Source organism: Dermacentor variabilis, chromosome 6 (assembly GCF_050947875.1).
Source record: "Dermacentor variabilis isolate Ectoservices chromosome 6, ASM5094787v1, whole genome shotgun sequence".
Taxonomy (NCBI): Eukaryota; Metazoa; Arthropoda; class Arachnida; order Ixodida; family Ixodidae; genus Dermacentor; species Dermacentor variabilis.
This window is the reverse complement of record NC_134573.1, coordinates 72,294,897-72,321,621: the sequence shown is the minus strand read 5'-3', so window position 1 is coordinate 72,321,621 and position 26,725 is coordinate 72,294,897. Positions and strand designations below refer to the sequence as shown.

Below are 26,725 nucleotides of genomic sequence, written 5' to 3'. Positions count from 1 at the left end.
CGCGTCGTATTTTCGAACAAGAAATGTACAGGGACCCTGTACCGTAAAATTATTCCAATATGTTTTTAGTCAAATCTCCTAACGTCAAATATGCCTAACCGCCGAAGCCAGCATCGGGCGGGGACCCGCAGGGTTATCTGAACTGACCAATCAAAAACGCCCTCCTCGTTTATAGGAGGTCAGTTTTGTTTGGTTTAAAAGCGAATCACATTGCCTAGAATGAGTGGCTTGCCTTATCTAATAAGCTGACAAGACGTGAGGAGCGCGCTCAAGTACAGAGGAATTCGATGGGGCCAAGCCAGTGCAGTGAAAATCGATAACCGGTTAAACAGGGTGGTGCCGGCGTATGTGATTGGTTCGCTTTCCCTTACTTGACTTGAGTTCGCTGGGCGAAAATCGCGGCGGCATGCAACGGAAAGCTAAGAATATCGCTAAAACGGTAAAGACGAGATGGCAGAACGAGGTTGTAAAGGTGTCGAAAGTGCTTGAAAACGTTACATGGCGACGGAAAAGGTTTTATTGTGCGGAAATAAACCCATGCTCTCCGGCAGGAGCGAGTAGCCAGTACCTGAGTGATCGGCCGCAGCCATCTGTCATTCCTTCTGGAAAGGGGCAACCTACGGCTATTCAGGAAAAAAGTCAATCTTGTGCGGCATATTAATGCATTTTTAACGCGTACACGTCACTTTGACGCGGTGAGTTCTTGCGGTTTTGTGGCATCGCGTGAGAGGCAGGTGAAGTAGGTGCGGCCCTAAATGTTTCGACCAATAGCCGAAAGTTAATGGCTAAAAGGCGTCGAATCACAAATAACTATGTTTCTTTTTTTGTTCGGTGCAGTGATGCATAATCAGTGTGTACGCGTTACATCGGATGGGGAGCTATCACGGTTTTTGTAACGTTGCGTGACAGACAGCCGAGGTAGGGGTGGTTGAATAAAGGTTTTGACCAATCGCAGATGGCTTATTACACAATCGCAATAGAAAAGTTTGGAATAGCTTTACGTTATAGCGCCCCAGTATAGCTCTTGGGCGAACAGGCTGTGAGTACAATAGAGGTATTGGGAACGATTAGTGCCGGTGATGCAACTAGAGCATTACATAACGAAAGCGCCTTTATGCTTACGAGAATGCAACAGGAGACGAAAGGGGGGAGAAGAATGTTCAGACAAGCTATGAGGTATTTTGAGAATGAAATCTGATTTATTGATTGCTATCTAGCAGAGAAAAAAGGAAATCGGGATATTTGGCCGTTCCAACTAGGTCCCCTCAAGACTCATTAGAATAACTAAAATGTCGGGACTGTCCCGCTAAACATAGCGTGGCTAGCAACCGTATGAATGGCCCACATTATTACATTTACATACCTTCCGGATCAGCCCACACATTTAGTATGTACTACCTTCGGGATTCGCCAATGAAAACGGTCAGATTCTTTCGAAATAATCTTTACAGAAAACTGGGCTGAACTCATCAGAAATGTTTCCCATTATTACAATAAATGTTTAGCTCCATAGAAGAGACTGGTCAGACGCAATCGCTTTTTTGCCCACTCCTAAATGCTTAAATTGTCACAGATTACAATGACATTCACTTTCACTATACTGGCGCAACCACATGCTAACATGCTAACTTTTTCGCAATCATGAGCTGCTTCTTGACTGAGCGGACGGCAAAATTACTCCCAACACACCTCGATCTCACAATGGGGTTATAATTTTGTGTGCTTAGGGTGACGTGGTCTTCGTCATACAATTAGGGGAATTACGAGTGCACAATCACCAGCATTTTTGCTGCTGAGAAAACCTAAGATGTATACAAGTCGTTCTACGAAGCCCGCAATGTGGTATTGATGTGAACAAGGCCACAACAAACCAGGAGGTGTCACCACGACACGTGTGCTAGAGTGGACTAATAAAAGCACCGGGGAAATTAAGAAGTACACCGTGTCTTATACGAACATCATAAAAAAACGATTAAGTACCGCCAAGTAGCGTCTCGTCAAAAATCGCCTTCGCTACAAGCTAGACTATTGAACAAGGATAACTCATGCCTAGATTTCACGATTTCAAATAAAGCGTTACGTTTAGCGCTCATGTATCCATGTTTCATTAGTACACGAAAATACTGATCATGTACTGACAACATCTGCATTGTGCTTACCTATTTTGTCGCGGTCACTTGCTCTATTCTTCTGAAACTTTCTAAATGCATCAAAGAGGGAGGAATTTTTCTAATAACGTAGCTGTAAACGGTTCCCTTGGACCACTTCTTTTATTCTTCTAGGGAGGCTGCACTGGTCTCTTTTTCAACAGATGGCACGAGAAAAGTGTTTTATGTTGTTCAGAATTTCGCGCACTTGGACCCTACAGAAAAAATTCTGCAGAACCCATTTCACTGTCACTTTCAATGGCAGTGCGCTTATCAATGAATCAATATAGTGACGCAAGGTATTGCCACCTTCGAAACTCTCAGGTGTGAAACCTTTACACCGCAGCGGGAGTCCTCTCCTGGTCTTCCCTATCAACGCTCTGCTTTATCTAGCGGCATCAGGGCGAAGCCCATTCGTCGCCTCCAAAAGGAATGTTTCGCTGCTGCATGCGCTGAGAAAGAACGCAAAATGCAACACCCGGGAATTCTATCCAGCTACCTTTTTCTTGACACCCTGCGATAGATTGTGGCGCTATCAAGTGCGCGTGTGGTGAACGTGCGTGCGAACGCTCAAAATTGTTCGCTCTCTGACCGCCCAGCCTCAGCGTCCCAATTTGACGAGAGTTGCATTGAAAAATTGATTGTTGTGTTCAATAGGAGGTTGTGCCAAGTACTTGCACCAGGGTGGCCAATCCTACTCTGGCGAGGGAGTGCGTTACCGGTTCTGGTCACCGGGATCAGGCCACACTCCAGGCCTGTTTGTGCAATTTTATCAACATGCGGATTTTTTTTAATCCGGTGGAAAATTGCCGGCACCGGGATTCGAACCACGGACCTCTGGCACGCGAGGCGGGTGTTCTACCTCTACGCCACGCTGCAACTGAAGAATGATAAGTGTAACGTTAAGGGATAAGAAAAGAGTAGATTGGGTGAGGGAACAAACGCGAGTTAATGACACCTTAGTTGAAATCAAGAAAAAGGAATGGGCATGGGCAGGACATGTAATGAGGAGGGAAGATAACCGATGGTCATTAAGGATTACGGACTGGATCCCAAGGGAAGGGAAGCGCAGCAGGGGGCGGCAGAACGTTAGGTGGGCGGATGAGATTAAGAAGTTTGCAGGGGCGGCATGGCCACAATTAGTACATGATCGGGGTTGTTGGAGAAGTATGGGAGAGGCCTTTGCCCTGCAGTGGGCGTAACCAGGCTGATGATGATGATGATGATGCATTGAAGAACGGCACATCCCCAGTGTTATCGTGGTGCAACATGCTAAAGCGTTTGGCTGCTAGCCCTGAGGCACCAGTTTCAAGCGGGTTAAGGTCTGCCCAGTAGGGGAGAAGTTCCAACGTTTATTTATATATTTGTACATGTGGTTCGTAGAATGACTCATCTCGCAATTGGCTGGTCGGAATGGAGCTGGACTCCTCTACCGCTGCATTGCTACTGCAGCACGCTCGTTCACGCTACGCACGCTGCGTCGTCTATCGGCGTAGTCATAAAGTCCCCACTCAGCTCGGACAAGATTCCGCCCAGCATCTACGAAATTAAAAGGACATTCTTAGAGCGCACTATTTTGGCGCCCGTTCCTTGGTTGAGCGTCGCCGCACCTCGACCTCCCTGGCCCTGCCTCGGCGTAACCGAGTGACCGAGCACAGCGAATAATGAAAGAGCGAAGGCGGAGCGGAGTGGGGGATGAAAGACTGCGATAGCGAAGAGAGCGTAAGAAGGAAAGCGGAAGACGTCAGCTTGAAGTACCAACAGATGGAAATAACGACCACGCATCCGCAACGCCGGCCGTCCGACTGAAAGGAAATAAAGAACCAGAACGGTCGACTTCGCGCACAGCGGTCACTGCCGACGTTTTCTGGTAAAGACAACGTTTGCGTAAGCAGCAGTTGCCGGGAAGCGGTAAATGTGTAGCCGGTTCCGATATAGCACCACGCCTAGTGGTGCTGCCAGTCGACATGGTGATCAATACGATGCCTCAATATATAGCGAAATGAAAACAACTAACGAACCGCTCACCAATTTTGCATTAGAAATTAATGTAAGCATCGCTGAATATTTTTTGTGCGATGATAGCGCGGCACTATACTAGTGGCAATTACCTATGTTTACCGACTTTTCGTCAAACATATCAATTGGAGAGCGGAACCTACGTACTGGCACATAGCCAGGGACCCAAATCGTTTTCAGAGAGGTCCATTGAAGAGCAGCACAAACAGAATGGCACATATGCAGTGATCCCAGCCAGCGTGAAAGAGAATGACTGAAGAGCGTATATATAGCCCATACCGCAGCCTCAGTTCGCCATGTCGACGTCCAAGACGTAGGTTTAAGAGCGAAACATAGGTTCACTGTGCCATGTACTCAGTCAAATAAGTTGGACGGAAGAATGGTTTCCAACCATAGTCTCTCAGCACAGCAGCCCTACGCGTTGCGCAATCGACCAGAGACAGTTTTCCAAGAATATCGCTCAACAAAAAAAAGCCAAATAACAAACAGATAGACAGACACGCACTTAGGCGCAGCAAAGGGCGTTAACTGCCCTATGGTTAACAATCGCATTAGAGGTATGCAACGACTAGGTCCTTACCAGAGCCCACTGTGAAGCGGGTTGTGTCAGGGCTGCTTCCTTCGAATATGTAGAAGCTAACCGTTTTTCTGCAAAAAGAAACAATAAGAAGAAACGTATGTACATTTATATTGTAAACAATAGAAAAATGAATAAAACAACCATTACAAAAAGGTAAATATTTGCGCTTTATTAGCAGAATAAGTTCTTCCATGTGGCGGTACTATATTCCAAATCGCATTCTTGGAATACCAACTCCAATCTTCCTATAATCGAACTTTACCTTCGAGCATAATACTGGAGTGGTATGACAGGGAGCATTATAAAAAAGAAACAACCTGCACGTATTGCAGACGCTTGGAGCCACAGCCATTTTGTTCTCATCTAAGGAAATAACACAATGGGAAGCGGCGTTTAAGAAATGCATGGACTCTCGAATCAAATTTACAGATTGGAAACATCACTACCGCATGCATTGACTGCAAGTAGAGAGAGAGAGAGACAGGGGAAAAGGGAAATTTAGGGAGGTTAACCAGTGGGGAAGATCCGGGTTGCTACACTACGCTGGGGAAAGAGGGTAGGGGGAGGTAAAGTGATAAGAAAGTAGGGATAAAGAAAGAAAGAAGCATAGACACAGAATCACAGTCGGTCGCTGTCACCACATACTGCCCCACACAGCACAGTAACACTTGCGGCACTATAGACATCTGTGCAGGCAACAGCCGCTTGTCCAATTCTGTTGCCCTTAAAAACTGCAACGCTGCCCTCGTCGCCCTCTGCTGCGATGGCTTGTGATGACGGTATGTTAAAATGAGTCCCTCTGTTAGAGCTTCTCAGTCAAAGAGCGCTTTCACGATCTCGAGCGATCGTTTCTGTAAATTGTAGTGAGGACAGTCACAGAGAAGGTGTTGAAGAGTCTCCTAGTTACCACAGTCATCAAACGAGGCATTGTCGGGCCATCCGATTCGGAAAGCAAAAGACTTGCTGAACGACACCGCTAGCCATATTCGACAAAGCAGGGTAGCTTCGCGACGGCAAAGTCCAGATGGGATGCAGATGCGTTGAGAAGAGTCCAGGTTGCGCAGCCGGTTGTTGGGAAAACTTCCTGCGTTCCTCAAGGAGAACGTGATATCACGGCTGAGCATTCAAAGTTCTCTAGTGGTATCCCTCCTTGATAATGATATCGGGTCCTCTTAGTCGCCTTGCAGAGCCGACCGAGCAGCGCTATCGGCGTGTTCGTTGCCTATGACGCCGCAGTGACTTGGAAGTCACTGAAACGTCACCTGGTGTCCTTTCTCAGTCAAGGTCTTCCTTTCTCAGTCAAGGTCTTCCTTTCTCAGTCAAGGTCTTCGACAGCCACTCTCCAACGTCGTTGTCGTCGGTTCCCCTGACGATAGGAGGTCCCCGCTGGCGAACGGTGCCAGTGCAAGGGACGAGTGGCGATGGAGGAGTCTGCTGGTCGGCGTCCGGCATGGCGGAGAGTAGCGTCCGAGAACGGAGTTCCAGGATGGTAGAATGGAACGTTACCCCGCACGGCTGCACCACTTATAAAGGAGAATTATTGGGGTTCATAGAGACCGCTGGTTCCAGGATGCACCAAGCAGTTCGTGAGCTCGAGTCTCGCCTGCGCGTTTGATGCTGCCGATGCTGATGACTGCGCACGTTTGTCACCTTCCTTACAATATATACTGACGAAAGTCTGAAAGGCGTGGCTTTAGTCCCCTTTTCTGAATAACTGACGTTGCCTTGACTTCTCGAAAGGATGCGCGATGGTTGGCGATGTCTCTATTCGTTAGACTCAAGCACTGCGCTTAAGGCGTCCAGTACTTGCAGTGCACTTCGAACAGACGTGGTTACAAACTTCGACAGAATCACTCGAATGGCATCTATAAGGAGACGCAGCGTTGAATTGAATAGACGATATGCTTTAGGCGTGTCATCAGCAGCAGGGATAGGCTCAAAAGCGGGCTTGACAATCTGTGGTATTCTGTGAAGTTGCTGCCTCGGAACCACAGGCTATTCTTCCTGAGAAAGATTCCTTTCAACAGACTTTCTTGCGCTGTGCAGCCCCCCCCTTTTTTTTTTGGCCTGATTGGATAATCTGGGTGCAACCATGGAAGGGCCCCTCTTCTTTTGTGTCTCTGCCTTTTTTGAGGAGGTTCAGTTACGCCAATGTCGGATCGTTTCAGCTGCCTCCCTGTGTGTCGAATTGTCCAGAACCATTTGCTTGAGAACGGCGACCTCTTTTTTGATGCGAGGATAGTCCCTAGACGAGGCAGCATGACAACCATTACAGTTGCCGCACTTTAGGACAATAGCCCGGCACGTGTCCTCCACGTGAGGTTCAGCACACCGGGAACACAGTAACGAGTTTGGACAGACCCCCTCGACATGTCGAAGCCTAAAGCACTGATGGTATTGAAGATGCTCTTGTACGAAGGGCCGAACAGCGTGTCGGAACTGACCGACTTTGAAGTGAGATGGTAGGCAATCTCCCTTGAAAATCAGTTAGACGCAGCGCGAAGTTTCAAGGCGGCTCACACATGTGATGACAACACCCCCACTTGCTGGTTTGACGATGATAGGCAAGTCCGCGTTGGGAATGGCGACACCAATATCATAAATTACACCTGCTGTGGATGCTTCACCTATCGGGATATAAGAACGCACTTTCAGGCGCCCTAGCTCCGAGATTTGCTTCAGTTTTTCGAGCACACTCCTGTTGGAAACATCGATTGCAAGGACATTTTTTCGTGTATTTATCCGAATGTCCGTAATTTCATTCAGCGCGACCCCTTCCAAGAAAACAGACAGTTCTTGCCTGTTCAGGAGTCGGAGGTTGCTTGAGAGTTCCTCGGGTATGAACACGATGGCGTGAGGCCAGCGTTCAGGCCTTGACTTCAGAGTCGCCGTGCTCGCTTGCGTTGACGTATTCGGGTTGGCAGTCCTCCTTTGGCCCTCTTTCGGCGGACAGTGATGAAGCTATCATCCGATGAGGCTTCATCCGACACGAAGTACAGCTGAATGTCATCGGTGTCATTGAGCACGCTTCCTCTCTTCCTCGCGAAGGACGGCACTGATGACCTGTGGCCAGGAGGGCCTCTGGAAGGCTCCGCGTCCATGCCCACAAGAGCGCGAGCCGAGGCACGAGCAAATTCCGAAGAATGTGCCAGAAACTAGAGAGCACAGATAGAAGCGTTCTACCGAGAAGCGACTGCAGATAGATTTACTCCGCACAGGTTCGTAGAAAGCCTTACAAAAAGACTTACAAAAAAGTCTTACATCACCATGTACTCGCAATGTGCGTATGATCATAATAACATTCTACAGGAAAACGTCGAAAATTATTATAATGTATTTATTTCGAAATGAAGTATAATCAAAGGCATGTTGAAGAAGCAAAGGAATTAACAAACGAAGGTATATATCCTGTTGAGGTTGTGCCGTAGTTGCATCGGTCATGCAAACGTCACTTCCCACAACAACCACCTTGATTCATATCTACGGCTATGTCTTCTGTCAGGACATTGTAGAGCTGAGGAGAAGCTTCTGTGCCACTTGTGGTTTGGCATGGGCTTCGCGAATACTTTCTCAATTCGGATCGGAATGGCCTACAGGCCTACGTGCAAAAACGGTGGGCGCGAGCAAAGAATGCCCCACCTTATCTGCGTCGTGCGCCTAGGAAATATTTTACAAGATTGTTATATATTGTTGGCAAACGCCCTTTGTCGCAGCAAAGGTTCCTGGGAGGCTGCCTGAGACCGTCCTCAGCACAGAAGGCTCTCAAAGCGTTGTTGCACTTCTTGTGGGAAACTGGTCTCAGAAACACAGTTTAACCAGTGCCGTATTCTCTTTTCCTCTTTCCTTCGTTTTTTCTGGTCTTGTTTTTTTTAGTGTCTTTTTTCTAACATCGTTTATTCCCCTAATTCCTATTCCCCAGCACAGGGTATTCAGACAGTCTGAGAACTGCCTAACATCCTTGTCTTTCTGTCTATTCCTGCTTCTTTCATTCCCATATACTTACTTTTACAGGAACTCAGATCACTCACTTAAGTTTGCCGTCGTGTCCTCCGAGCAGCCAAATGTATTCTCCCTTCTTTTCTTCGGGTACCAGCCACATTCTCTTCGCCGTCAGACATTCGTATTTGCGGTCGTTGTCACTATCCAATACCGCCACGGCGAATGGGAAGTTTTCATATATCTGCGTACGAGACCATGATAGGTGTGTTTGGTCTATTTATTCTAGAAAGTTGTCTTGAACAAAGTTGTTCTGCCATACACTGTAAAAGATTTCCGTCATTATACGGAGAATTGCAGGTAAAGATACGGAAAGTAGGTCATATATCAAAAATATGGCATAAGCTCCCGTTAATTTACGGAAAGTGCACTCCGTTTCAAGCTTTACGGACATTTCACTGTAACCATATGGCGGCTATACACTGTTTTCCGCGAAGCGCCCAGAATTCTATATTTTTGTTATCCGAACATCCGTATTATTGTGAGAAAATTTAAGCTGTCTGAATGAGCGCTCGTACTCACAAAGTTTAGGTAACAATATTTTATTGAACACGCAAACTGTACGCATTATAAAGATACGTACAAAATGTGAGAACTATCCTTCTACCGAAAGCTGCAAAACAGATCGTGTAAGTATATATATACGCATCTTCTACTCCGTTCGCAGCTTGCCGCGCATACGGGCCTTCTAACGCTGATAATATGCGCAAATATATGCGTGTTCTTGCAATTTCTCAAATTGAGCGCTTTGTAGTAAATAATACAGCATATATGTTTAAGTGAACGAAGAGCCGTGGGCATACGTGCATACGTAAACAAACTTGCGGCACTCAGGTGCTGGTGCACTGTGAATGACATTGGTGCTCTACGCCAAAAATTTCGCGTTCTATAAATCAGTAACGAAACGCAGGGAATTTTATAAAGACCGTAACTCCCTTTAAATTTAGCAACAAATGGTCTCGATGGGATCTGGTGGCCTATAGATACAAGTACATTGGTCGGATGAAATTTTCGAATGCGGGAAGCAATTAACCCAAATGTAAAAGGGCATTGCTGAACTGCAATGTAGTTGGTTTAACTCATTCACATAATATTTACAAAACATCTCGTCACTGTCAATAACTGCCCATTCCTTGAGACAAATTTATTACGCATAATCTTCAATGTTCATGTGTTAATTCTTGCGGTAAGATGTAATCGCAAGCATTTGGCGTGTCATCCTGAAACAAGACCGGTAAGCGCGTTCGTTCTTGTACGGCGGAATAAAGAACGCAAACATGCACCCACATGTCTGCAAACTATTGCAAGGTGACTCAAGATGAAGGACCTACTACCGTGCTGGTACCGTGTGTACTGTCAAAAAGAAGAAAAAAAAACACGGAAGGAAAGAATGCCCAGTGCCGAAATTTACCGATTCAAGCTTTATTTCTTTTTGACCCAGAATGCAACACCATTCGTTCCGTGTGGTTTATCCATGGGTAAATGTTATGACACAACTCATTATTTACCCGTTCATTACAGGCACAAACCAGCCAGAATTATCACTATACTAGAGCTTATTGACGCATTGCAGTGCACTGTTTTGCACTTTATTGCAGCGCAGGGGGTTGCTATCCACAGTAGCAAACGGTTTGGTTGATCTCACTGCCAGTCTGCTTCTTGCATTCTCTCTGCCTTTGTACAAAACGCACTAAACTGTGGAAGAGAAAGCGTTCTCCTCTTTTAGAATTCAATTATTTGTCAAGCAATTATTTTGTAGTTCCATTAACTAGAGCACAAATGCAATAACGAAACCGGTTCTGTGCTGTTCTCCACACTCACAGAGTGCGGCACCCGGGGGCAGCGCCCGCTTCGCTTCCGTTAGGAGTGGTAGACGAAGCTGCACATTTGTAGTCAGCCGGCATTTATCGTGTCGTGTTGTAAAAGTTGTTAATTTGCCGTATATATCTCCTGATTTGTACCCAAGAGTGGAGCAAGACCCCAAGGAAGAGTGATTGACGCATCGGCAGCGAAGAACAGAAACGATGGATGGTTACGCTGCTTGGGTCTCGGCACGTTCGAATTGGCAAAGCTCCGAATTTGTCGCTGTGTGGTGTACAATTGTGCGCTCGTCATTTGCCGTCATCGCGCGGGGATATTTGCGCTGGATGTCTTTCACTTCGTGTACAAGACTCTGCACGCTGCGGCATCGAAGAAATTTTCCTGTGTTTGGCTGCACGTATGCGCTTGGGCACGTGATAGCCTGCTTGCTCTCAACGGGTGTTCAACAGTCTGCGTGTGCTCGCAACTTGCTCATGAGGTAAGCCCATTTTAATCTTATTTGGTTTGCATAACGTAGGTGTTAAAAGGATGTGTGGTAAGGCGGTGTCGCGAACAGAAATATTGTTTCAAAAGACCGCTATGCAGCGTGTTAGGGCAAAAATGACGCATGAATGGGGAAAGAATCATCTTATATATTCAGGTCAATTCGAGTGGTAGCGCGATCGGCTCGATCGCAATTTCCGTGTGGCCCTTCTGACATCTTGCTCACTCGCGTTAAAAGCGTAGAATAAAACTGCGTTCAGTTGCGCACTTGTACTGACGCTTGTATTGGCTTGAGAGCATACTGTATATGATAGAGAACTTCTGTTAGAATAGGGAAATAAAAATTCGAGGCAATAGCAGTGGCTCACTACGTGTGATCGTTACTTTCTTGCTTGGGTACACGTTTTAATTGTGGCGACAAAAAAAGTTATTCGCTCTGGCTGCTGTGCTGTGTTTCCTTGGGGCAACTTCTTGCGGCCTAGCAAGACGTGTTACCTCGAGTATTGTCTGGGCAGTCAAGGCATTCGTGTCAGTAAACAAGCAGTAAACGGTGTATCAGTGTGAAAAAATTTGGACATACAAGAGAAGCGAATGGTATCATCGGAGACTCTATTTTACGAATAATTCAGTTATATTACTAAAGCAGAGAGTGGATATGCATGAAAGTCAGATTGTATGATACTCAGCAGGAACAAGGTAACTTATCATTACTAATTAATTCCTTTTTTTTACTGAAAGGCTAGTTGCTCTTGGTTCTGCTGTAGCTGAAAAGAGGTCTGCTGCCTGCAATGAGTCCATCTCTCTCAAGTTATCGCAGTATTGTAGTCTCAAAGTGAGTGGTTTTTTTTTCTCTCTTAGCTATTTGCTACCTGAATCATGACCTTCTACTAAGCTGTGTCGGTGATCACTGTTGTGAAATTGGGGTGCTGGTGGACAAGCGCTCCTTCATTATTGCAACGCATATGACAGAGTGCAGCTGTGGCAATATGCGAAGGTGTTAATCTATAAGCCAAGTTAGGTTCTTGGAGTTAATATGTTACTATATTGATGTTATTGGATTGTGGTCAAGCTAGAAAAAATTCTATACAAGGAGAAGTAATCTTAATTTAGACTTGGTAAGATGTGCAAGCAATTAAGGCTGTTATACATGAAATGGGACATTTGTAGGTGTCTTCTACAATGCTGCAGTCATGAATAGCTTCAGAGTTAAGTGATACCACTATAGTTTGTCTGTAAAGCATGCAGCGCGGTTTACAATTGGGAGAGGCTGGCATCAACACACGTCTACGTACTGCGAAGTTCAAATGAGGTGTTGCTGTTAGGGTCACTATATCATTTGTGCTTTAGTTCTAATCTTGTATGAGGCACACATAGCTTAACCACTTGGTTAAACAATAGTGATGTAATATCTATGTATGCAAGTATTACCCATTCATGCCTGCCATTTTGACAATGGAGAAATGCATGGGTAATACCTGTACACGTATGCATTACATCACTATTGTTTAACCAACTGGTGCCCCTGCATGCTAAAATTTACAGGGCTATTATTAAGTGATGTCAACTTTTCTAGCAACATTAAGAGGAAGCTTTAGCTCGAGTGCTCCTATCTAAATACATGTAAAAGGAGAATTCGTTTTTCTCGGCAACCACTGCACCAAATTTGACGAAGTTTGTTGCATTTAAAAGACAAACTTGAAATCTAGTGACTGTTGGTTTCGAATTTTTGAGTTAGGTTGTCAATTTTTTATTAAAAATTGGCAAAAATTGAAAAGTGTCAAAAAACGAAACTATCAAGTTTGCAACTCCGTAACTCAACCACTAAAAATGATAATACAATTCTGTGAATTGCATCTAATAGTACATCTAAAGCGGATAAAATTGATATGTTACACATAAATATAGAAAAAATTTAATCATAGGGAAATACAACTTCTGCAAAACCATTGTAACCAACGTAACGAATTCACGTAAGATGTAAAATGACATATTGAATTTGTCCGCTTTGAATGGTCTAATGGATGCCGTTTACAGAACCGCGATATCAGTTCTTGATGCAGAGCTATGAATTTGTAAACTTCGTGCTTCTATTTTTTTCAAACGGTCAAATATTTGAAAATCGTTTTAAGAAAATTGAAGCCCTAAATCGAAATTCCGCTTCCAAAAGTCACTAGAATTTAACTTTCTCTTTCAAATGCAACAAATTTCATCAAAATCGGTCCAGGGGTTACCTCATAAAAACGTTTTTGCGTTTTACATGTATTTGAATAGGCCGCGTCGGAGTTGGGCCCGAGCTAAAGATTCCTCTTAAGGCATCTTTTACATTATTACAGATTACCACAATTGTGTACCATCATAGTGTGATATTTGAACTAAATGTATTTGACTTTCTCTATAAGACCCTGCACAGTGGTGAGTCATTAAAATGTATCATGTTAAACATGTCATGCAGCTTACCAATTTGCATGAATATAATGCAAGATTTTTTTTCGATTGTTTCTGGCCTCGGAATGCACTTCACATCATATTCTTGTTTGAAACAAGACTATAAAGCAGTTTCCTCTCCTTATATTTTGTGGCACTTCGGACGCGGCGAGCTAAACCACTGGCCAGCAATACTGGAAACGCCACTGCTTGTGGAGCTGTCTTCAAACACACACAAGGAATACATAATTACTTTGTTTAGCGCAAAGCAACGGACACAAGAAAGACGACCAGGACAAGGCGCTACTCTCAACTGACATCACTTTATTGCGTTACTCCTTTATAGACAGCAGAATCTAGAAGAACATGTGCAGTGAGCACCATGTGCAGGGACCACCAACATCCGACCACAAGAGCGCACTTGTGCGACAGAATCCAAAAAACCATATTGAGTACTGTACAAGCTTAAAGAAGGCACACTAATGCACTGTGAACTCAATGACTGTATGAATAAAGCTTCCGATAACTCTCGGGTGGTCGTATCACGGCTCTTTTTCAAAATCGTAGTGTCAAGAAACATGGCAAACATGAGCGATCCATACCAACAGGCACAGGTTCCCATTTGGCTCAACATTGTAAAATATGGAAGTGCGAAGCCATGTTTCGCGATGTTTCGTGATTATCTGATCGCACGTACTAGTTAGTCCACCATACGCCCTGATTCCAGGACAGGCGACTTCATGACACCTCATTTCCACTGGCTTCACCAGCACCCGGTGCGGCGTGCTGCATCCAGCAAAACATATTGGAAATCAGTGGTGCACAGCGTTTTCTGTCACCTTTCTCGACACCAAGTGAACACATGGTAAACTCTTTCCAAAGCAGAAAAACAAGGTTAAAGGCTCTGAGCCCATTGCATATTAAAGTGGCTGGTACTGGGTAACACAAGTACTGTGGCATAGTAGATTTGCACCAGGCAACCTAGTAGCCTAGAAAGACTGCTGGTTACTTGCAAATGGCCAACGTATTGTTATCATGTTGAAGTTCTTTCTTTATTCTCATCGCTTATTTAGCTAGTGGAGGCAGCTTACACAACTGCAGAATGAGCCTTGGAAGCATGAAACACTTCACAAAACCAGCTTCAATATATCGTGTTTCTGCGTCACGTAATTTCATGGCTGCATGAGTGAACCGTCTAGTTAACATGTAAGAGTTTTCATGGTGTTTGCCATGCATTATCCACCTTATCTACAGGTCAACCCTATCTTGAGACTTAAGCTCATGTTCCGTTTAGAGAAATGGCCGAGAGCTAGCTTTTGAGAATACAGACTGAGCTCGACAGCTTAAACGCCAGAACAAGTTGAGGATTTCAGGTCGAGAATCTTCAAAGGCCAGTTCATTTAGTGGTGTTAATACTCTGCTCAAAGTTATTGATTGTTACGTTCATGTGCTGCCCAAGCATTGCGGTAACAACTTCACCTGGAATACATAGCAAGGGTGTACTGGACGTAAGCTGGTGGCTATTTTCTCCATTTTCAAAAACTGGTTTGTTGTTCAGTTGCGATTTTCAAATTTTCCATTGTTTATTAGGTGTTCTGTCCTGTTTTCGTTTCCTGCAGCTTCTTAGTTAAACATCTGAATAGTGAACACAACTTGACCTTTTCCTTGATTTGCTAGATTACACGACCTTGATGCGAAACAATGTTACTTCGAAACTACTTCTACCTTACTGAAAAAATCACTTGAAGCAGCCATAGCCATTAATAACACGCTAGAGATGATTATGAAAATTGTAATATTGTTTTTGGTCTACAGGGTGCTCTAGCTATTGTGCACCAAGATTTAGAAATATGTAAATGCCATGTAACTAGACAGAACGAAGATGATGTCTGCCATCGCTTTCAGGTACTCGGGATTATTTTTTGCATTCTGCCTAATACATAATAATTTTTAATTACTTAATAAACATCTCAAATAATTAAATAAAAAGTGTCAATGAAAAGTTGTAGAGCAATATGAAAGCCTGCCGATACACTTTCCTGTTACTCATTTGTGCTACATAGAAGTGTTTTTCCAAGGAATAAGCCTGTGAATACACGTAAAGTGTCTTGAGTGGCCAGTCGCATGGCAATTTTGTGGTGCAAAGCCACGAATACAACTTAAATGGGTTCTTTTAAGAAAAGGACAGCTCAGCAAATTATCCTTCTTTATGCAGCCTGCGGAGAAAAGGTTTCTTGCACATGGCCATGACCCTCAAGGAAGATGCCGAGGCAACGGGCAGTTCCTCCAGTGACCGTGAAAAGGTCCCCTGAGGCACAAGTCTAATTTGGCAGCCCCACCCTTCTCCTGCAGCTTTTCTGTCTACTTAGCTAACCAGGTGGGTGAAAGATGACAAAGGGGAAAAGAATCATCAGCTTCAAACATAGAACTTGCTCAAGCTCAGTGCATCTATAGTGTGAAGTTTTTCCCTTATCATTTATCAAAAAACCGGTAATAAGTATATGATATGATTTTATACGGACATCTCTTTCCAGCAAAGAATTAGCAGTAAAAAAAGCAGCTTATGAAGGCTTGAATATTAACCAGCATGATGTCACATGTATATGATAATGATTATGAATGTTTCTGGTGAAGGTAGTGCAGTAGAGTGATGGTTGGTTGGTTGGTTGGTTAGTTTGGGTTTAATGGCACAAGGACAACTAAGGCCATGCTGCGCCAGACACAAGACAAAATGAAATGTAATGTTAGAGTAGGTAAACCTGTATTATATTACAGTTGGTGTAAATTACCTGTTTTTTCTAAAAAGTCGAACAGGTTAGCAAATGGCCCTAGGGGGTCATCTGCTAGTGATAGGGCAGGGTGTAATGAAGTGTGAGAATTATATAGGCTGTGCAAAAACCTTCGTCTCAGTATGCCGATATGTGGACATGTTATTAGGATGTGCATGACTGTGAGAGGTTCAAGGCATTTTTCGCAGGTTGGCGGGTTTTCTTTTCGGAGGAGAAAATTGTGCGTCAAATGTGTGTGGCCTATTCGAAGTCTACACAAGATCACCTCGTAGAACCGTTGTTGGTGACTGCATGATTTCCACTCGCCGATAACAGGTTTAATAAGATGTAGCTTGTTTTCTGTACAATGGTCCCATTCGTGTTGCCACTTTGACGTTAAGGCCTTCTTAATGGCACGGATACTATCTTTATATGATATTATTGCGTTTATCATGTCTTTGTGCGCTGCCATTGATGCGCATCTATCCGCTGCTTCGTTACCCGGTATACCAACATGGCTTGGTGCCCAGCAAAACCTAATTGACCTGCCGTATTTGTTTATTGTTATCATGTTTAAGCTATCCCCTATCAGGGGTTCACATTCGGATTTCATGTGAAGAGCCTTCAGCGTGCTTAATGAATCTGTGTATATGATTGTGTTTCCGTGTTTTTCAGCGATGATCTCCTTAAACACAGTCCACAATTCATAGACTTCAGCTGTGTAGACAGAGGCGTGCTGTGGCAAACGAATACGTCTTTCCCGATGTTCTGTTACGGCCCCCACACCCACGTGTTCTTTTGTTTTAGAGCCATCAGTGTAAAATTCCTTGTAATTTTGATGTTTGTCCTGTAGAAAGCGGAATTCTTGTTTAATATGTTCGTGTGGGGTGTCTTTTTTCTTTAAATGTGTCAATGTCCAATCACATAACGGTGCGAAATCGTGCCATGGGGGCAAACGCGGTGGTTTTCTCGCAACCTGAACGACTTCACGAGGAATGTTATGATCCCGAATATATTCCTCATATCGTAGGATAAGCGGCTTAATCATGTTCGGTTTGTTTGTATAGTGTAAGCGTGAGTTACACTGTGTGACAATGTTGAAGCATATGTGTTGTGGTGAGGACTGAATTCTTAGTACGTAAGAAAAAGTTGTAGCACTCTGAGTTGCTGTAGAGGAGGTTCATTACAGTCAACATACAAACTCTGCACAGGCGATGTTCTGTAAGCACCGCTTGCCAGTCGTAGTCCAAGGTTATGAACTGGATCAAGTCGTCGAACGTAAGATTGTCTGGCTGAACCGTATATGATGCTACCATAATCTAATATGCTGCGCACCAAAGTACGGTAGATGCGTAGCAGGCATTCATGGTCAGAGCCTCAGCGCTTCCTGGACAGGACTTTGAGGACATTAAGTGCATTGTTCGCTTTTATTTTGAGGCTCTCTACGTGTGCCAGGAAGTTTACTTTTTATCAAACAGAACACCCAGAAACTTGTGTTCTTGTTTTACTGGTAATGTGGCTTGTTGTAGCTTAAGGGTAGGTTCTGGTTGTAAGCCTCTTTTTTGTGTAAAGACAACAATAATAGTTTTTTCACTTGAGAAACGAAAACCGTTTTCGGACGCCCACTGTGTTAGTTTGTTTAATGTAATTTGAATTTGCCGTTCGCAGGATGTCAGGTTGGATGCACGACACGCAATTTGTAGATCATCCACATATAATGAATGCATTACAGAGGATAGAATTACACTATTGACCGAGTTCATTTTCACCACAAACAATGTTGTGCTCAATACGCATCCTTGTGGCACACCATTTTCCTGGATGAATACACGTGACAGCGTCGTACTTAAACGCACCTGGAATGTTCCGTCCGACATGAAATCGGCTAGACATTTGAGCATTCTACCTCGGATTCCTAAATCTGCTAAGTCCCTTAAGATACCAAACCTCGATGTTGTGTCATACGCCTTTTCTAAATCAAAGAAAACAGTGAGACAATATTCTTTGTGTAGAAAGGTTGCATGCATCTCGTCTTCTACTCAGACTAGGTGATCTGTTGTGGAGCAACCTTTCGAGTATCCACACTGACCGTTATCTAGCACGTTCTCTCTTTCAAGGACGTATGTCAATCTTACGTTGGTAATGGCTTCATAGGACTTTGCAAGACAACTTGTGAGTGCTATGGGTCTATAGTTGGTTGCTGTTGTGGGAGGTTTTCCAGCTTTCAAGAAAGGGATAATGATGGCTTTCTTCCACTCTTTCGGCATTTTTCCTGTTTCCCAGATTATATTAAAAAAACGAAGCAACGTTTCAACTGCATTAGGAGATAGATGAGTGAGCATCGCGTAATGTACTCTGTCTGGACCAGGTGCTGTTTTTTTGTCAGTTGTCAGTACTCTATTGATTTCCGGTAGTGTCAAAGCTGCATTATACAGTGTTTCTGAACTTACTGTGGTCGGAAGCTTTAGTTTTTCTGTTAATTGCTTATGTTCTAGAAATGCAGCTGAATAGTTTACCGAGCTTGATACATCATGGAAATGTTGCCCTAATATGTCTGCTTTTTCTTCTATATTTGTTTGCGTGCCTGGAGGTGATAGTATGGGGATAGTGTAAGAAGCATAGTCGCCTCTAAACTTACGAACCTGATCCCACATTCGTTTGGATCCTATTGAGCTATTTATAGACGAGACATAATTTTTCCAGGACTGTCTTTAGGCTTGTCTGCGTGTGTACCTGGCTTTCGCTTTTGCTTTTTTGAAAGAGAGTAGATTATCTTGTGTTGTGTATTGTCGAAAGATACCCCACGCTTGTTTTGTAGTTTTCTTTGGTTTGTGTACATTCCTTCGTCCACCAGGGTTTCAGGTTTTTTCTTAAGAAGCCAGAGGATTGTGGGATTGTCTGTTCTGCTACAGCGAGTATGCAGGCGGTAATCTTCACATTCATTTCGTCTATTGTTAGCTCATCTGATATGTTATCCAGAGGGGTCTTTTCAGTAAAGAGAGGCCACTCTGCTAGATAGTGTTTCCAACGGGGTGGCCTCAGTGGGATGATAGGAAAAGGAGATGTTCTGTTTATGATAACAGGCATATGGCCACTACCATAGGGGTTCTTAATAGTACTCCACTGAAAATCGCCAAAAAGAGATGGAGAGCACAGTGACCGATCTAGGCAACTCATAGCTCCTGTGCTTGGGCAATAGTAAGTTGCCACACCAGTGTTTAAAAGACATATGTTGTTTGTTAGAATAAAATCTTCAAGTGTTTAGCCCCTGGTGTCAGTAGTTTTACTACTCCACAACATGTTATGTGAATTAAAATCACCGCCTATTAAAAATGGTTCAGGTAGCTGGTCTAAAGTTATCCCTAGATCTCTTACGGTAAAATGTTAATGTGGTGTAACATACATTGAACAAATGGTGATGGTTTTATTAGATAAAACGGTGACAGCAACAGCTTCAATGTGAGTGGTAATGGGAACTTCTCTGGCTGCTATACCGCCTGGCAGAACAATGGCTACACCACCTGACAGCCGGTTCGCCTGAGTATGGTCGCGCCGTACAACAGTGAATCCTTTTAAAATGTTTTTGTGTTTTTCACCTAGGTTTGTTTCCTGTAAACACAGGGCCACAGGAGAGAAGTTACTTAACATGTCTTTAATGTCACCTAGGTTGTGTAAAAGCCCTCTACAATTCCAGTGGACAAAAAAGCCACCTTAATATGGAAAGATAAGAAATGTCACTGCGGAAAATTAAGAGGTGAGGTATAGGTGACGTGGATTTAAAAAGGCTAATACAAATGAGCGATAACCTTTAGGTTAACGTCTTCTTATTTTGATTTGTTATTGGGATTTTGTCCCTCTTACCACGCTCGAGAGAGCGCTTGTCCTTCGGTGTCAATGACACCGGGGTTCTTGTGTCGACCTCCATCGCTGGAGGACCGATAGTTAGGCGCCGAGACACGTGCCTCGGGCCTAGGGGTTCGTTTGATTTTAGGGCCCTGCGGGACTGGTGTCTGCAGGGCCATCGAAGAGGGTTGAGCAGTACTGACTGCTTCCATCACGGGGCCTGAGGAGTCATTGCGGCACCACTGCGCGTGGGCTCGGAGGACTCCGGAGGCCTCTGTGACGCTGCCCCCGCCTGCGTCACATCGGCACAACTTCTTCGCGGAAGATAGGATAGCCGCTTTCTGGCTTCAAAGAACAATATTTCTTCTTTTACAGTCAGTGCAATGATTTCCTTTTCCTTTTTCCAGCGTGGTCAAGACCGCGAGTAAGCTGGATGATCTCCTTTACAGTTAGCACAATGTGGCGAAGAGGTGCAGTTGTCAGATTGGTGGTCATTTGAGCTGCATTTAGCACAGGTTGCGTGGCCTCGGCACGCATGTGCAGCATGTCCGAACCTTTGACACTTGAAAAATTGTCTGGGATTCGGGATATATGGTCTTACGTTGAGTTTAACATAAGCTGCATCGAGTGAAGTAGGCATTACGCTTGTTCCGAAGGTGAGTATAACATGTTTGGTGGGGATTCCGTGGTCGTTTCTGCGGATTACTATTCTTTGTACCTTTGTCACATTTTGTTCTTGGAAACCCTCAAGGAGTTCCTCACCGCTCAAACCAATAAAGTACTCTTCATAAATCACTACCCAGCTTGTATTAAGTCTTCTGTGAGCTGAAACTGGTACTTTCGCGTCGCCAATACTGGTAAGGTCAGAGAGCTTCTCTGCTAGATCTTTATCATTTAGTTCTAGGAGGAAATCCCCGCTAGACATTTTGGAGGCTTTGTATGTAGGTCCGATTTTTTCTTTCAGGCATTTGGCTGCTAGGAACGGAGAGTGTTTTCTTACTGGCATGTTACTTTCGCTGTGTACTACATGGTACTTGGGGAAGGATGGAGCGTCGCTCTGAAAGGAGAAATGAAATGGTACTTTGGTGCGGCATCTTTTCAGACGCCGATCATAGACGATAGAGGTTTGTGCTGCCATAGAAAATGTATATGTTCGGCAACAGCGCCAATCGCCCACCATGGAGCCCAACGAGGGGACGCGGCAGGGCTTGCGTTCAAGCCTGCACGACGCCAGCCGTACGCCGTCACTATAACCCAATATGGTGTACCCATGGTAGGATAGCCACACAAGGTTAACCCTTGCCGCCGTGGAGAAGGAAGTAAATGGAAGAGAGAAGAAGACAGGAAAGATCAAAAAGTGAGTGAGCAAGACGAAGATTTGAGGAGAAAGAGACAGGAAGAGGCGACTGCCGATTTCGGCCGGGGGGTTCAGTCCGGGGGTGCCGTCTACGTGAAGTAGAGGCCAAAGAGGTGTGTTGCCTCCGCCGGGGGGCCTTAAAGGTACCAACACCCGGCATCGGCTCAACCCCCAGGATCCCCCTTTCCCCGGACAAGGCTAAGCCGCGCACGGCTACACGCAGGAGGGTCCAACCCTCATTTGCTCGGGTACGTGGTGTCGCAACACACCAAACGCCTGCTGACGCAGACGCCCCTGCGGGGCGCAGTAGAGTGAATAATCGAAGAGTTTATATATAGATTAACGGACATTTCATTCCAATGCCAGAATTTTAAATCGTCCCAAATAATTCTTGTGTTTGATAGTCTATGCACATCGAGTGACACTGCTTCTTGATGCTTGCTGCTTGCTGACATCATTCTTATGCTGCATAATTCACCTTTTTAAATTCCCTGTTTCTACCGTACAAGCAACCTTACATTCGTCATGAGAAGCCTTGTAGATAAGTTCCAGAAACTTGCTGATGAGATTAGAGGGCCGCGTGCACCCCAGGCGTAGATATGCACTCAGGAGCCTCGTATCTTGCAAATGTTAGAAATACTCCTGTTATGCAAGTTCTTGGTGTCATACAAGGTTATTTGCGATTACGAATTTGCCTAAATTGGGAAAACAGTCAATCTAAAACATGTCAAGCGATATCGCTGACAACGCACGCACATTCCAACTGAACTAAATACAAATAAATATATCACCAAATGCAAGAATCATTGGCATGATGCCATTCTTTCAGTGGAATAACATCTGTCCTGCATTGTAAATCTGGAATCCATTATAATGCAGACTACTAAATTCCTCATGAGGATTGCGACGTGAAATATACATCTATTTATTCCTCATTTCTTTTACTTTAAGACCCGATAATGCTTAAACAGCAGTGAAAGAACTGAGATCACAGTAGTTAATACTTTATGTTGCTCCAGAAATCACTTTCTCTGCTGATCGCAGCATCCGACACTAACAATTTTTGACAGCAAATTGGAGACAGAAAGCACATGACACTTACGGTGGTGCTATGCACTTTGATTGTTTGGGAGCGAAGCCTATAATGGTACATGTTATGGCCTTACGTGTCATTACATTTAAACAACAAAATGGTAGGGGGTTTGGGTATTGCAAAACTGCATAGAGGTTTTTATTGTGTGCAGTTAAAATTAGAAACCTTCACAGCTGATACTAAATGCATTCTCCACAGCTTTTGGCTGTACAGGTGCACTGCTTTACACAGAGCACACTCTTTACCTCGTTACGACCCAGGAGGTGATTCTGATTTTTCAAAGGGGTTTGATTGTATGGGATTGCACATCGCACTTCACTTATTTGCAGAGTATTGCATTCCAATTGTGTCATATAAGATAAATCCATCAGAGAGTTTTAACTTGCCCAAAATGTATTATTGCTGTGTACTGGTAAACTGGCAGCAGCTTGTAGTGCTTGTGGAAAAACAATTGTAACTGCCATATATGTAACTGCTAGTGCACAGGCATCGACAACAGCAATGATTAGGGTACACTTGTTTCTTTTTCTCTGGGGTATGCATCCTCCACCAGAAAGTAGTTCTCTTCTTCTTATTTTTCTACTACATTGGAATGTTAAATGGGGTGTAATTGGGGTGACATAAATGGGGGGTGACATTAAATGGGGTGTAATTCATAGGGTCTACTCTTGCATAAACTTCATAAGCATTTCTCCTTGTCTTTGCCACTGCTCATTGTTGCTACTACTGTAACAGCAGGGTGCCTGTTTACAGAAACCGTAGAGCAGTCTGTGAATCTTTAACGAACAGTAAGGATAATGAATTATTGAATAATTTCTAGTAATCTTCAGTAATTTTCAACAACTTTAGCGCCCTTTGCCTTCTACTCTGGCTTTTACAAACTCTAAAGTTGGCAGAAGGTTTGACTGCAGGATGTCATTTTGCGTGAAAAAGTGCACGTGTGCGCTTAACACCTCGTCGGCAACATTTTGCAGCACAGAATGTCATGAGCTTTTGTATGCATTGGTCACTATCTCACAAACCGGCTGCTCCTTTGTTAGTTGGAATATAGCATTAATGTAAAGCACATTCGATGTTCTAACAAAAAGAATTGTGCCCTCTTATCACCTAATTCGCCTCCCTTGATGCATAGCGTTATAATAGCATGGTTGAGACCATGAGAGTCAGTGTGGTGTATAATTGTGTGTATGGTGGGGTGGGAAGTGTGCAACAACTTCAGCAACTTTTCCAGATTACTTGAATCAGTATTGTGGAACGCTGTTTTTTTTTTCACTCACTGTTACCAAATTTCACTTTGGTGTTGGCAACAAGTATAATGTAGTTCGCTAGCGCTCCTGCCAACGTATATAATGTGGAGGCATCTGTGTTGAAAAAAAAGACCAGCTAATAGTTTGCCAGGAGCTAAGGTCCATTTAGACAATTAAATTTTGAGCTTACACCTGTGGAAATAACTGGTGAATGAAAGCCCACCCAGGAGAACTGCCCGTAATATTTTCCTTCAATATAATAACGCTGAAGCGTTGAACAGCATTTGAACTGACTTGTTTAAAAAATGACCCATTTCCTTGTTCAAGACAAAGGTTCCACAGGAAGACAGAAACTTGAAGCCGTCAACAGCAGCATGAATATAAACAGCGCTCGACGTTTTGCGATCTTGCACCTGGTTATCATATTGTCCATCCCATTTTTTTTTCTACAGGCTGTTCTTTACAGTTTTATAGTCATACCAAGTATAATTTTAATGTCCCTATTTTTTATATTCGGTCAATATATGTTTTCTTCATTGGCTTTCAACAAAATATGTATTCATAATGTGCTTTCATTTACCGTTTACACTAACCTTAATCAGATGCCTCTTGATATAAAATTTATTTTCCTTAATTCTTCGTTTCCTTTTTCCAAATGTGCAAACTGTTTATCTTAATATCTATTTTGACTTCTCGGAAGATTAGGTCTACTGGATTAATGGCTGCTTACACGTGTACATCATTTTCTGTTTTGGTCACCCCTACTCTTTGCAAGAACTGACAGCAGTGCTCATACCCACTCGATCACAATCTCCGCTGCTAAGCACGCCCTTCGTACCTTTATTTTAACACTTTAGCTTCTCTTGACCTATTATATGCACCAGCTTCTACTCCCCAATGCTAGGGGCCAGCGAGCTATGCACAATCCAAAACAACACAGCAATGCAAAGCATTTGCTACCCTGGTGACAAGCACCTATGTCGAAATGTTGGCTACAGCAACATCCCTTGTTGCTTCTGTGTTGCTTCTGTGTTGCTTCTGTGATCTAAGAACTTGAGGACTGAAATTTTGCACCTTTTTGTATATATGCTATGCAATGCATTCGTATCACAGAGTGCAAAGTGTTTTATCTCTGCAGCCATGTCAGTGTGTTGGCAAGACAATTTTCTCAATGGTGACCTGCTGCCTCGGCTACGAGCTGCCTTCATGACATTTTCATTAAAGGAGATGTACTATCATAGACAAAAGTACCCTGGAAGTGCGAGCATCAACCAAATTGCATGTCTGTTCAAAGCAGCTGAAAACAGTGGGTCACGTATGCACATTCCGTTCACATAATGTTAGCGCGTCTGATGCCAGCCTATAGTACACCAATAAAATTCGGTCGACCCTCGCGCGTCCTGAGTAATTTTGTCCCCGCTGGCACATTCTCCGAACAGTGGATATGCTCTGCCAGACGAAATACGGGAAGCACCTTGACTTTAACGGACACAGTACAGATTCAGCATACGGAGTCTTTCGTTTTCTGAATACGGCAAGCACCTGTATTTTAACGGTGATAGTACAGATTCAGCATACAGTGTGTTCCGTTTTCTAGATACAGAAGCACTCATATATTGTATTACGGTCTCTCTTTTACGGTTGTTCGTTCTACGGAAATGACCGTTCTTTATTTACAAAAAGTGCATCGGTCACAAATTACCAGCAGGTTTTCTGTAAAGTAAGGCTAATTTTTTTTCACTGTAGCTTAATAGGTATGCTCGCTGCACAACATCGAAACGAAATACAGCAAAGAGAGCTTTCTTAGTTACACGTCATAATATGCTTAATTTGTCCTTATGTGCATTACCTCGCTATTCAATGAGCAAAAACTGTAATACAAGTTAATAGGCGGTATTTCACGCGAGATGCAAACTATATACGTAAAGCAAACACAGCTCATTATGGCGAGTTACAGATCTTGTAGGTTCTGTTATAATGACCTTTATAAAATTGGTTTTCGGCCAGGAGAATGCTCCCAAATCTGTATCTGAACTCTTCACGCCACGAGTCAACGATTCTGTAGTCACACTTAATTTTGCCCATTACATAACTTTTCGGCTTCTGCCACAAAGTTGACAGCCGCACTTGAGTGGATCCTGCGCGCAGCACACGTAGGAGTGTTGCCACTACCACAGGTGAAAGAAAACTAAGGTACGGATTGCCGGATCGAGTATTTCTCTTGTTCGTGATTTCTGCAAGAAATAGCAACGTGGGCAATTTTTTCTTCCGTCATAAATAAAATCTTCATTCTAGCAGATTGACAAAAAGGCTGATAGCAAGTTCGAGAAAAATAGATTTTTGGATTCCTGGCTACGCACTCATCACGTTGGGCCCCCTACATCGAAAATTGTCGCGCTTGTGTTTGTCGCTTCGCTTGTTCGTCTCTTTCAAGTTTCCTCCGCTAGGCACTGGAATATATATCGGACTAACAACTGCAGAAGTCGGCCCTTTCGAAGTGTTAGGAAGTTCCTGCAGCACACCGTGCGACCGGTACTTGCGCCAATCATTACCTTGAAGCTGTCTGGAACGTCGCTGGTTTCCTGAGCTACTGCAAGCGACAGCAGCAAAGTAATGACGAGGACCACCGGCAAGCAAACGCACTTCATGTTATTTTCAAAACGTGGGGCATACTGAAGGTAAACTCCAATGGAGCGTCTCTTATATTCTCCACGTTGTGGCCTGTGAAATGCGCAGGCATGGAGAGGTATAGATTATTTTTTATTCAAATGACAGATGTGACTGGCGTGCTGGTAGTTGAGTCCTTATTTAAAAGAAAACCCATTTGTCGTTTTAGAACACAATCCAATGTAAATTAGCCAGCTGTGCCGTAAGGACATCTCAGTTTAGTGTCACTTCGTCGCACTGATCCTATTGCGACGTAGTTCAGAAGAGATAGGACAAATGA

At 43.9% G+C, this 26,725-nt stretch overlaps 1 protein-coding gene across 1 annotated transcript in view; it reads right to left on the bottom strand.

Moving 5' to 3' along the window:
* Positions 1–26,429, bottom strand: part of LOC142584208 (uncharacterized) — a 45,756-nt gene extending 19,327 nt beyond the window's left edge. The window contains exons 1-3 of the mRNA XM_075694367.1: positions 26,331–26,429; positions 8,775–8,926; positions 4,747–4,814 (exon numbers count right to left, since the gene is read on the bottom strand). Coding sequence (XP_075550482.1) covers positions 4,747–4,814; positions 8,775–8,926; positions 26,331–26,426 — 316 coding nt within the window. The 5' untranslated portion in view covers positions 26,427–26,429. The remainder of the gene's footprint in view (positions 1–4,746; positions 4,815–8,774; positions 8,927–26,330) is intronic.
* Between the last annotated feature and the right edge of the window lie 296 nt (positions 26,430–26,725).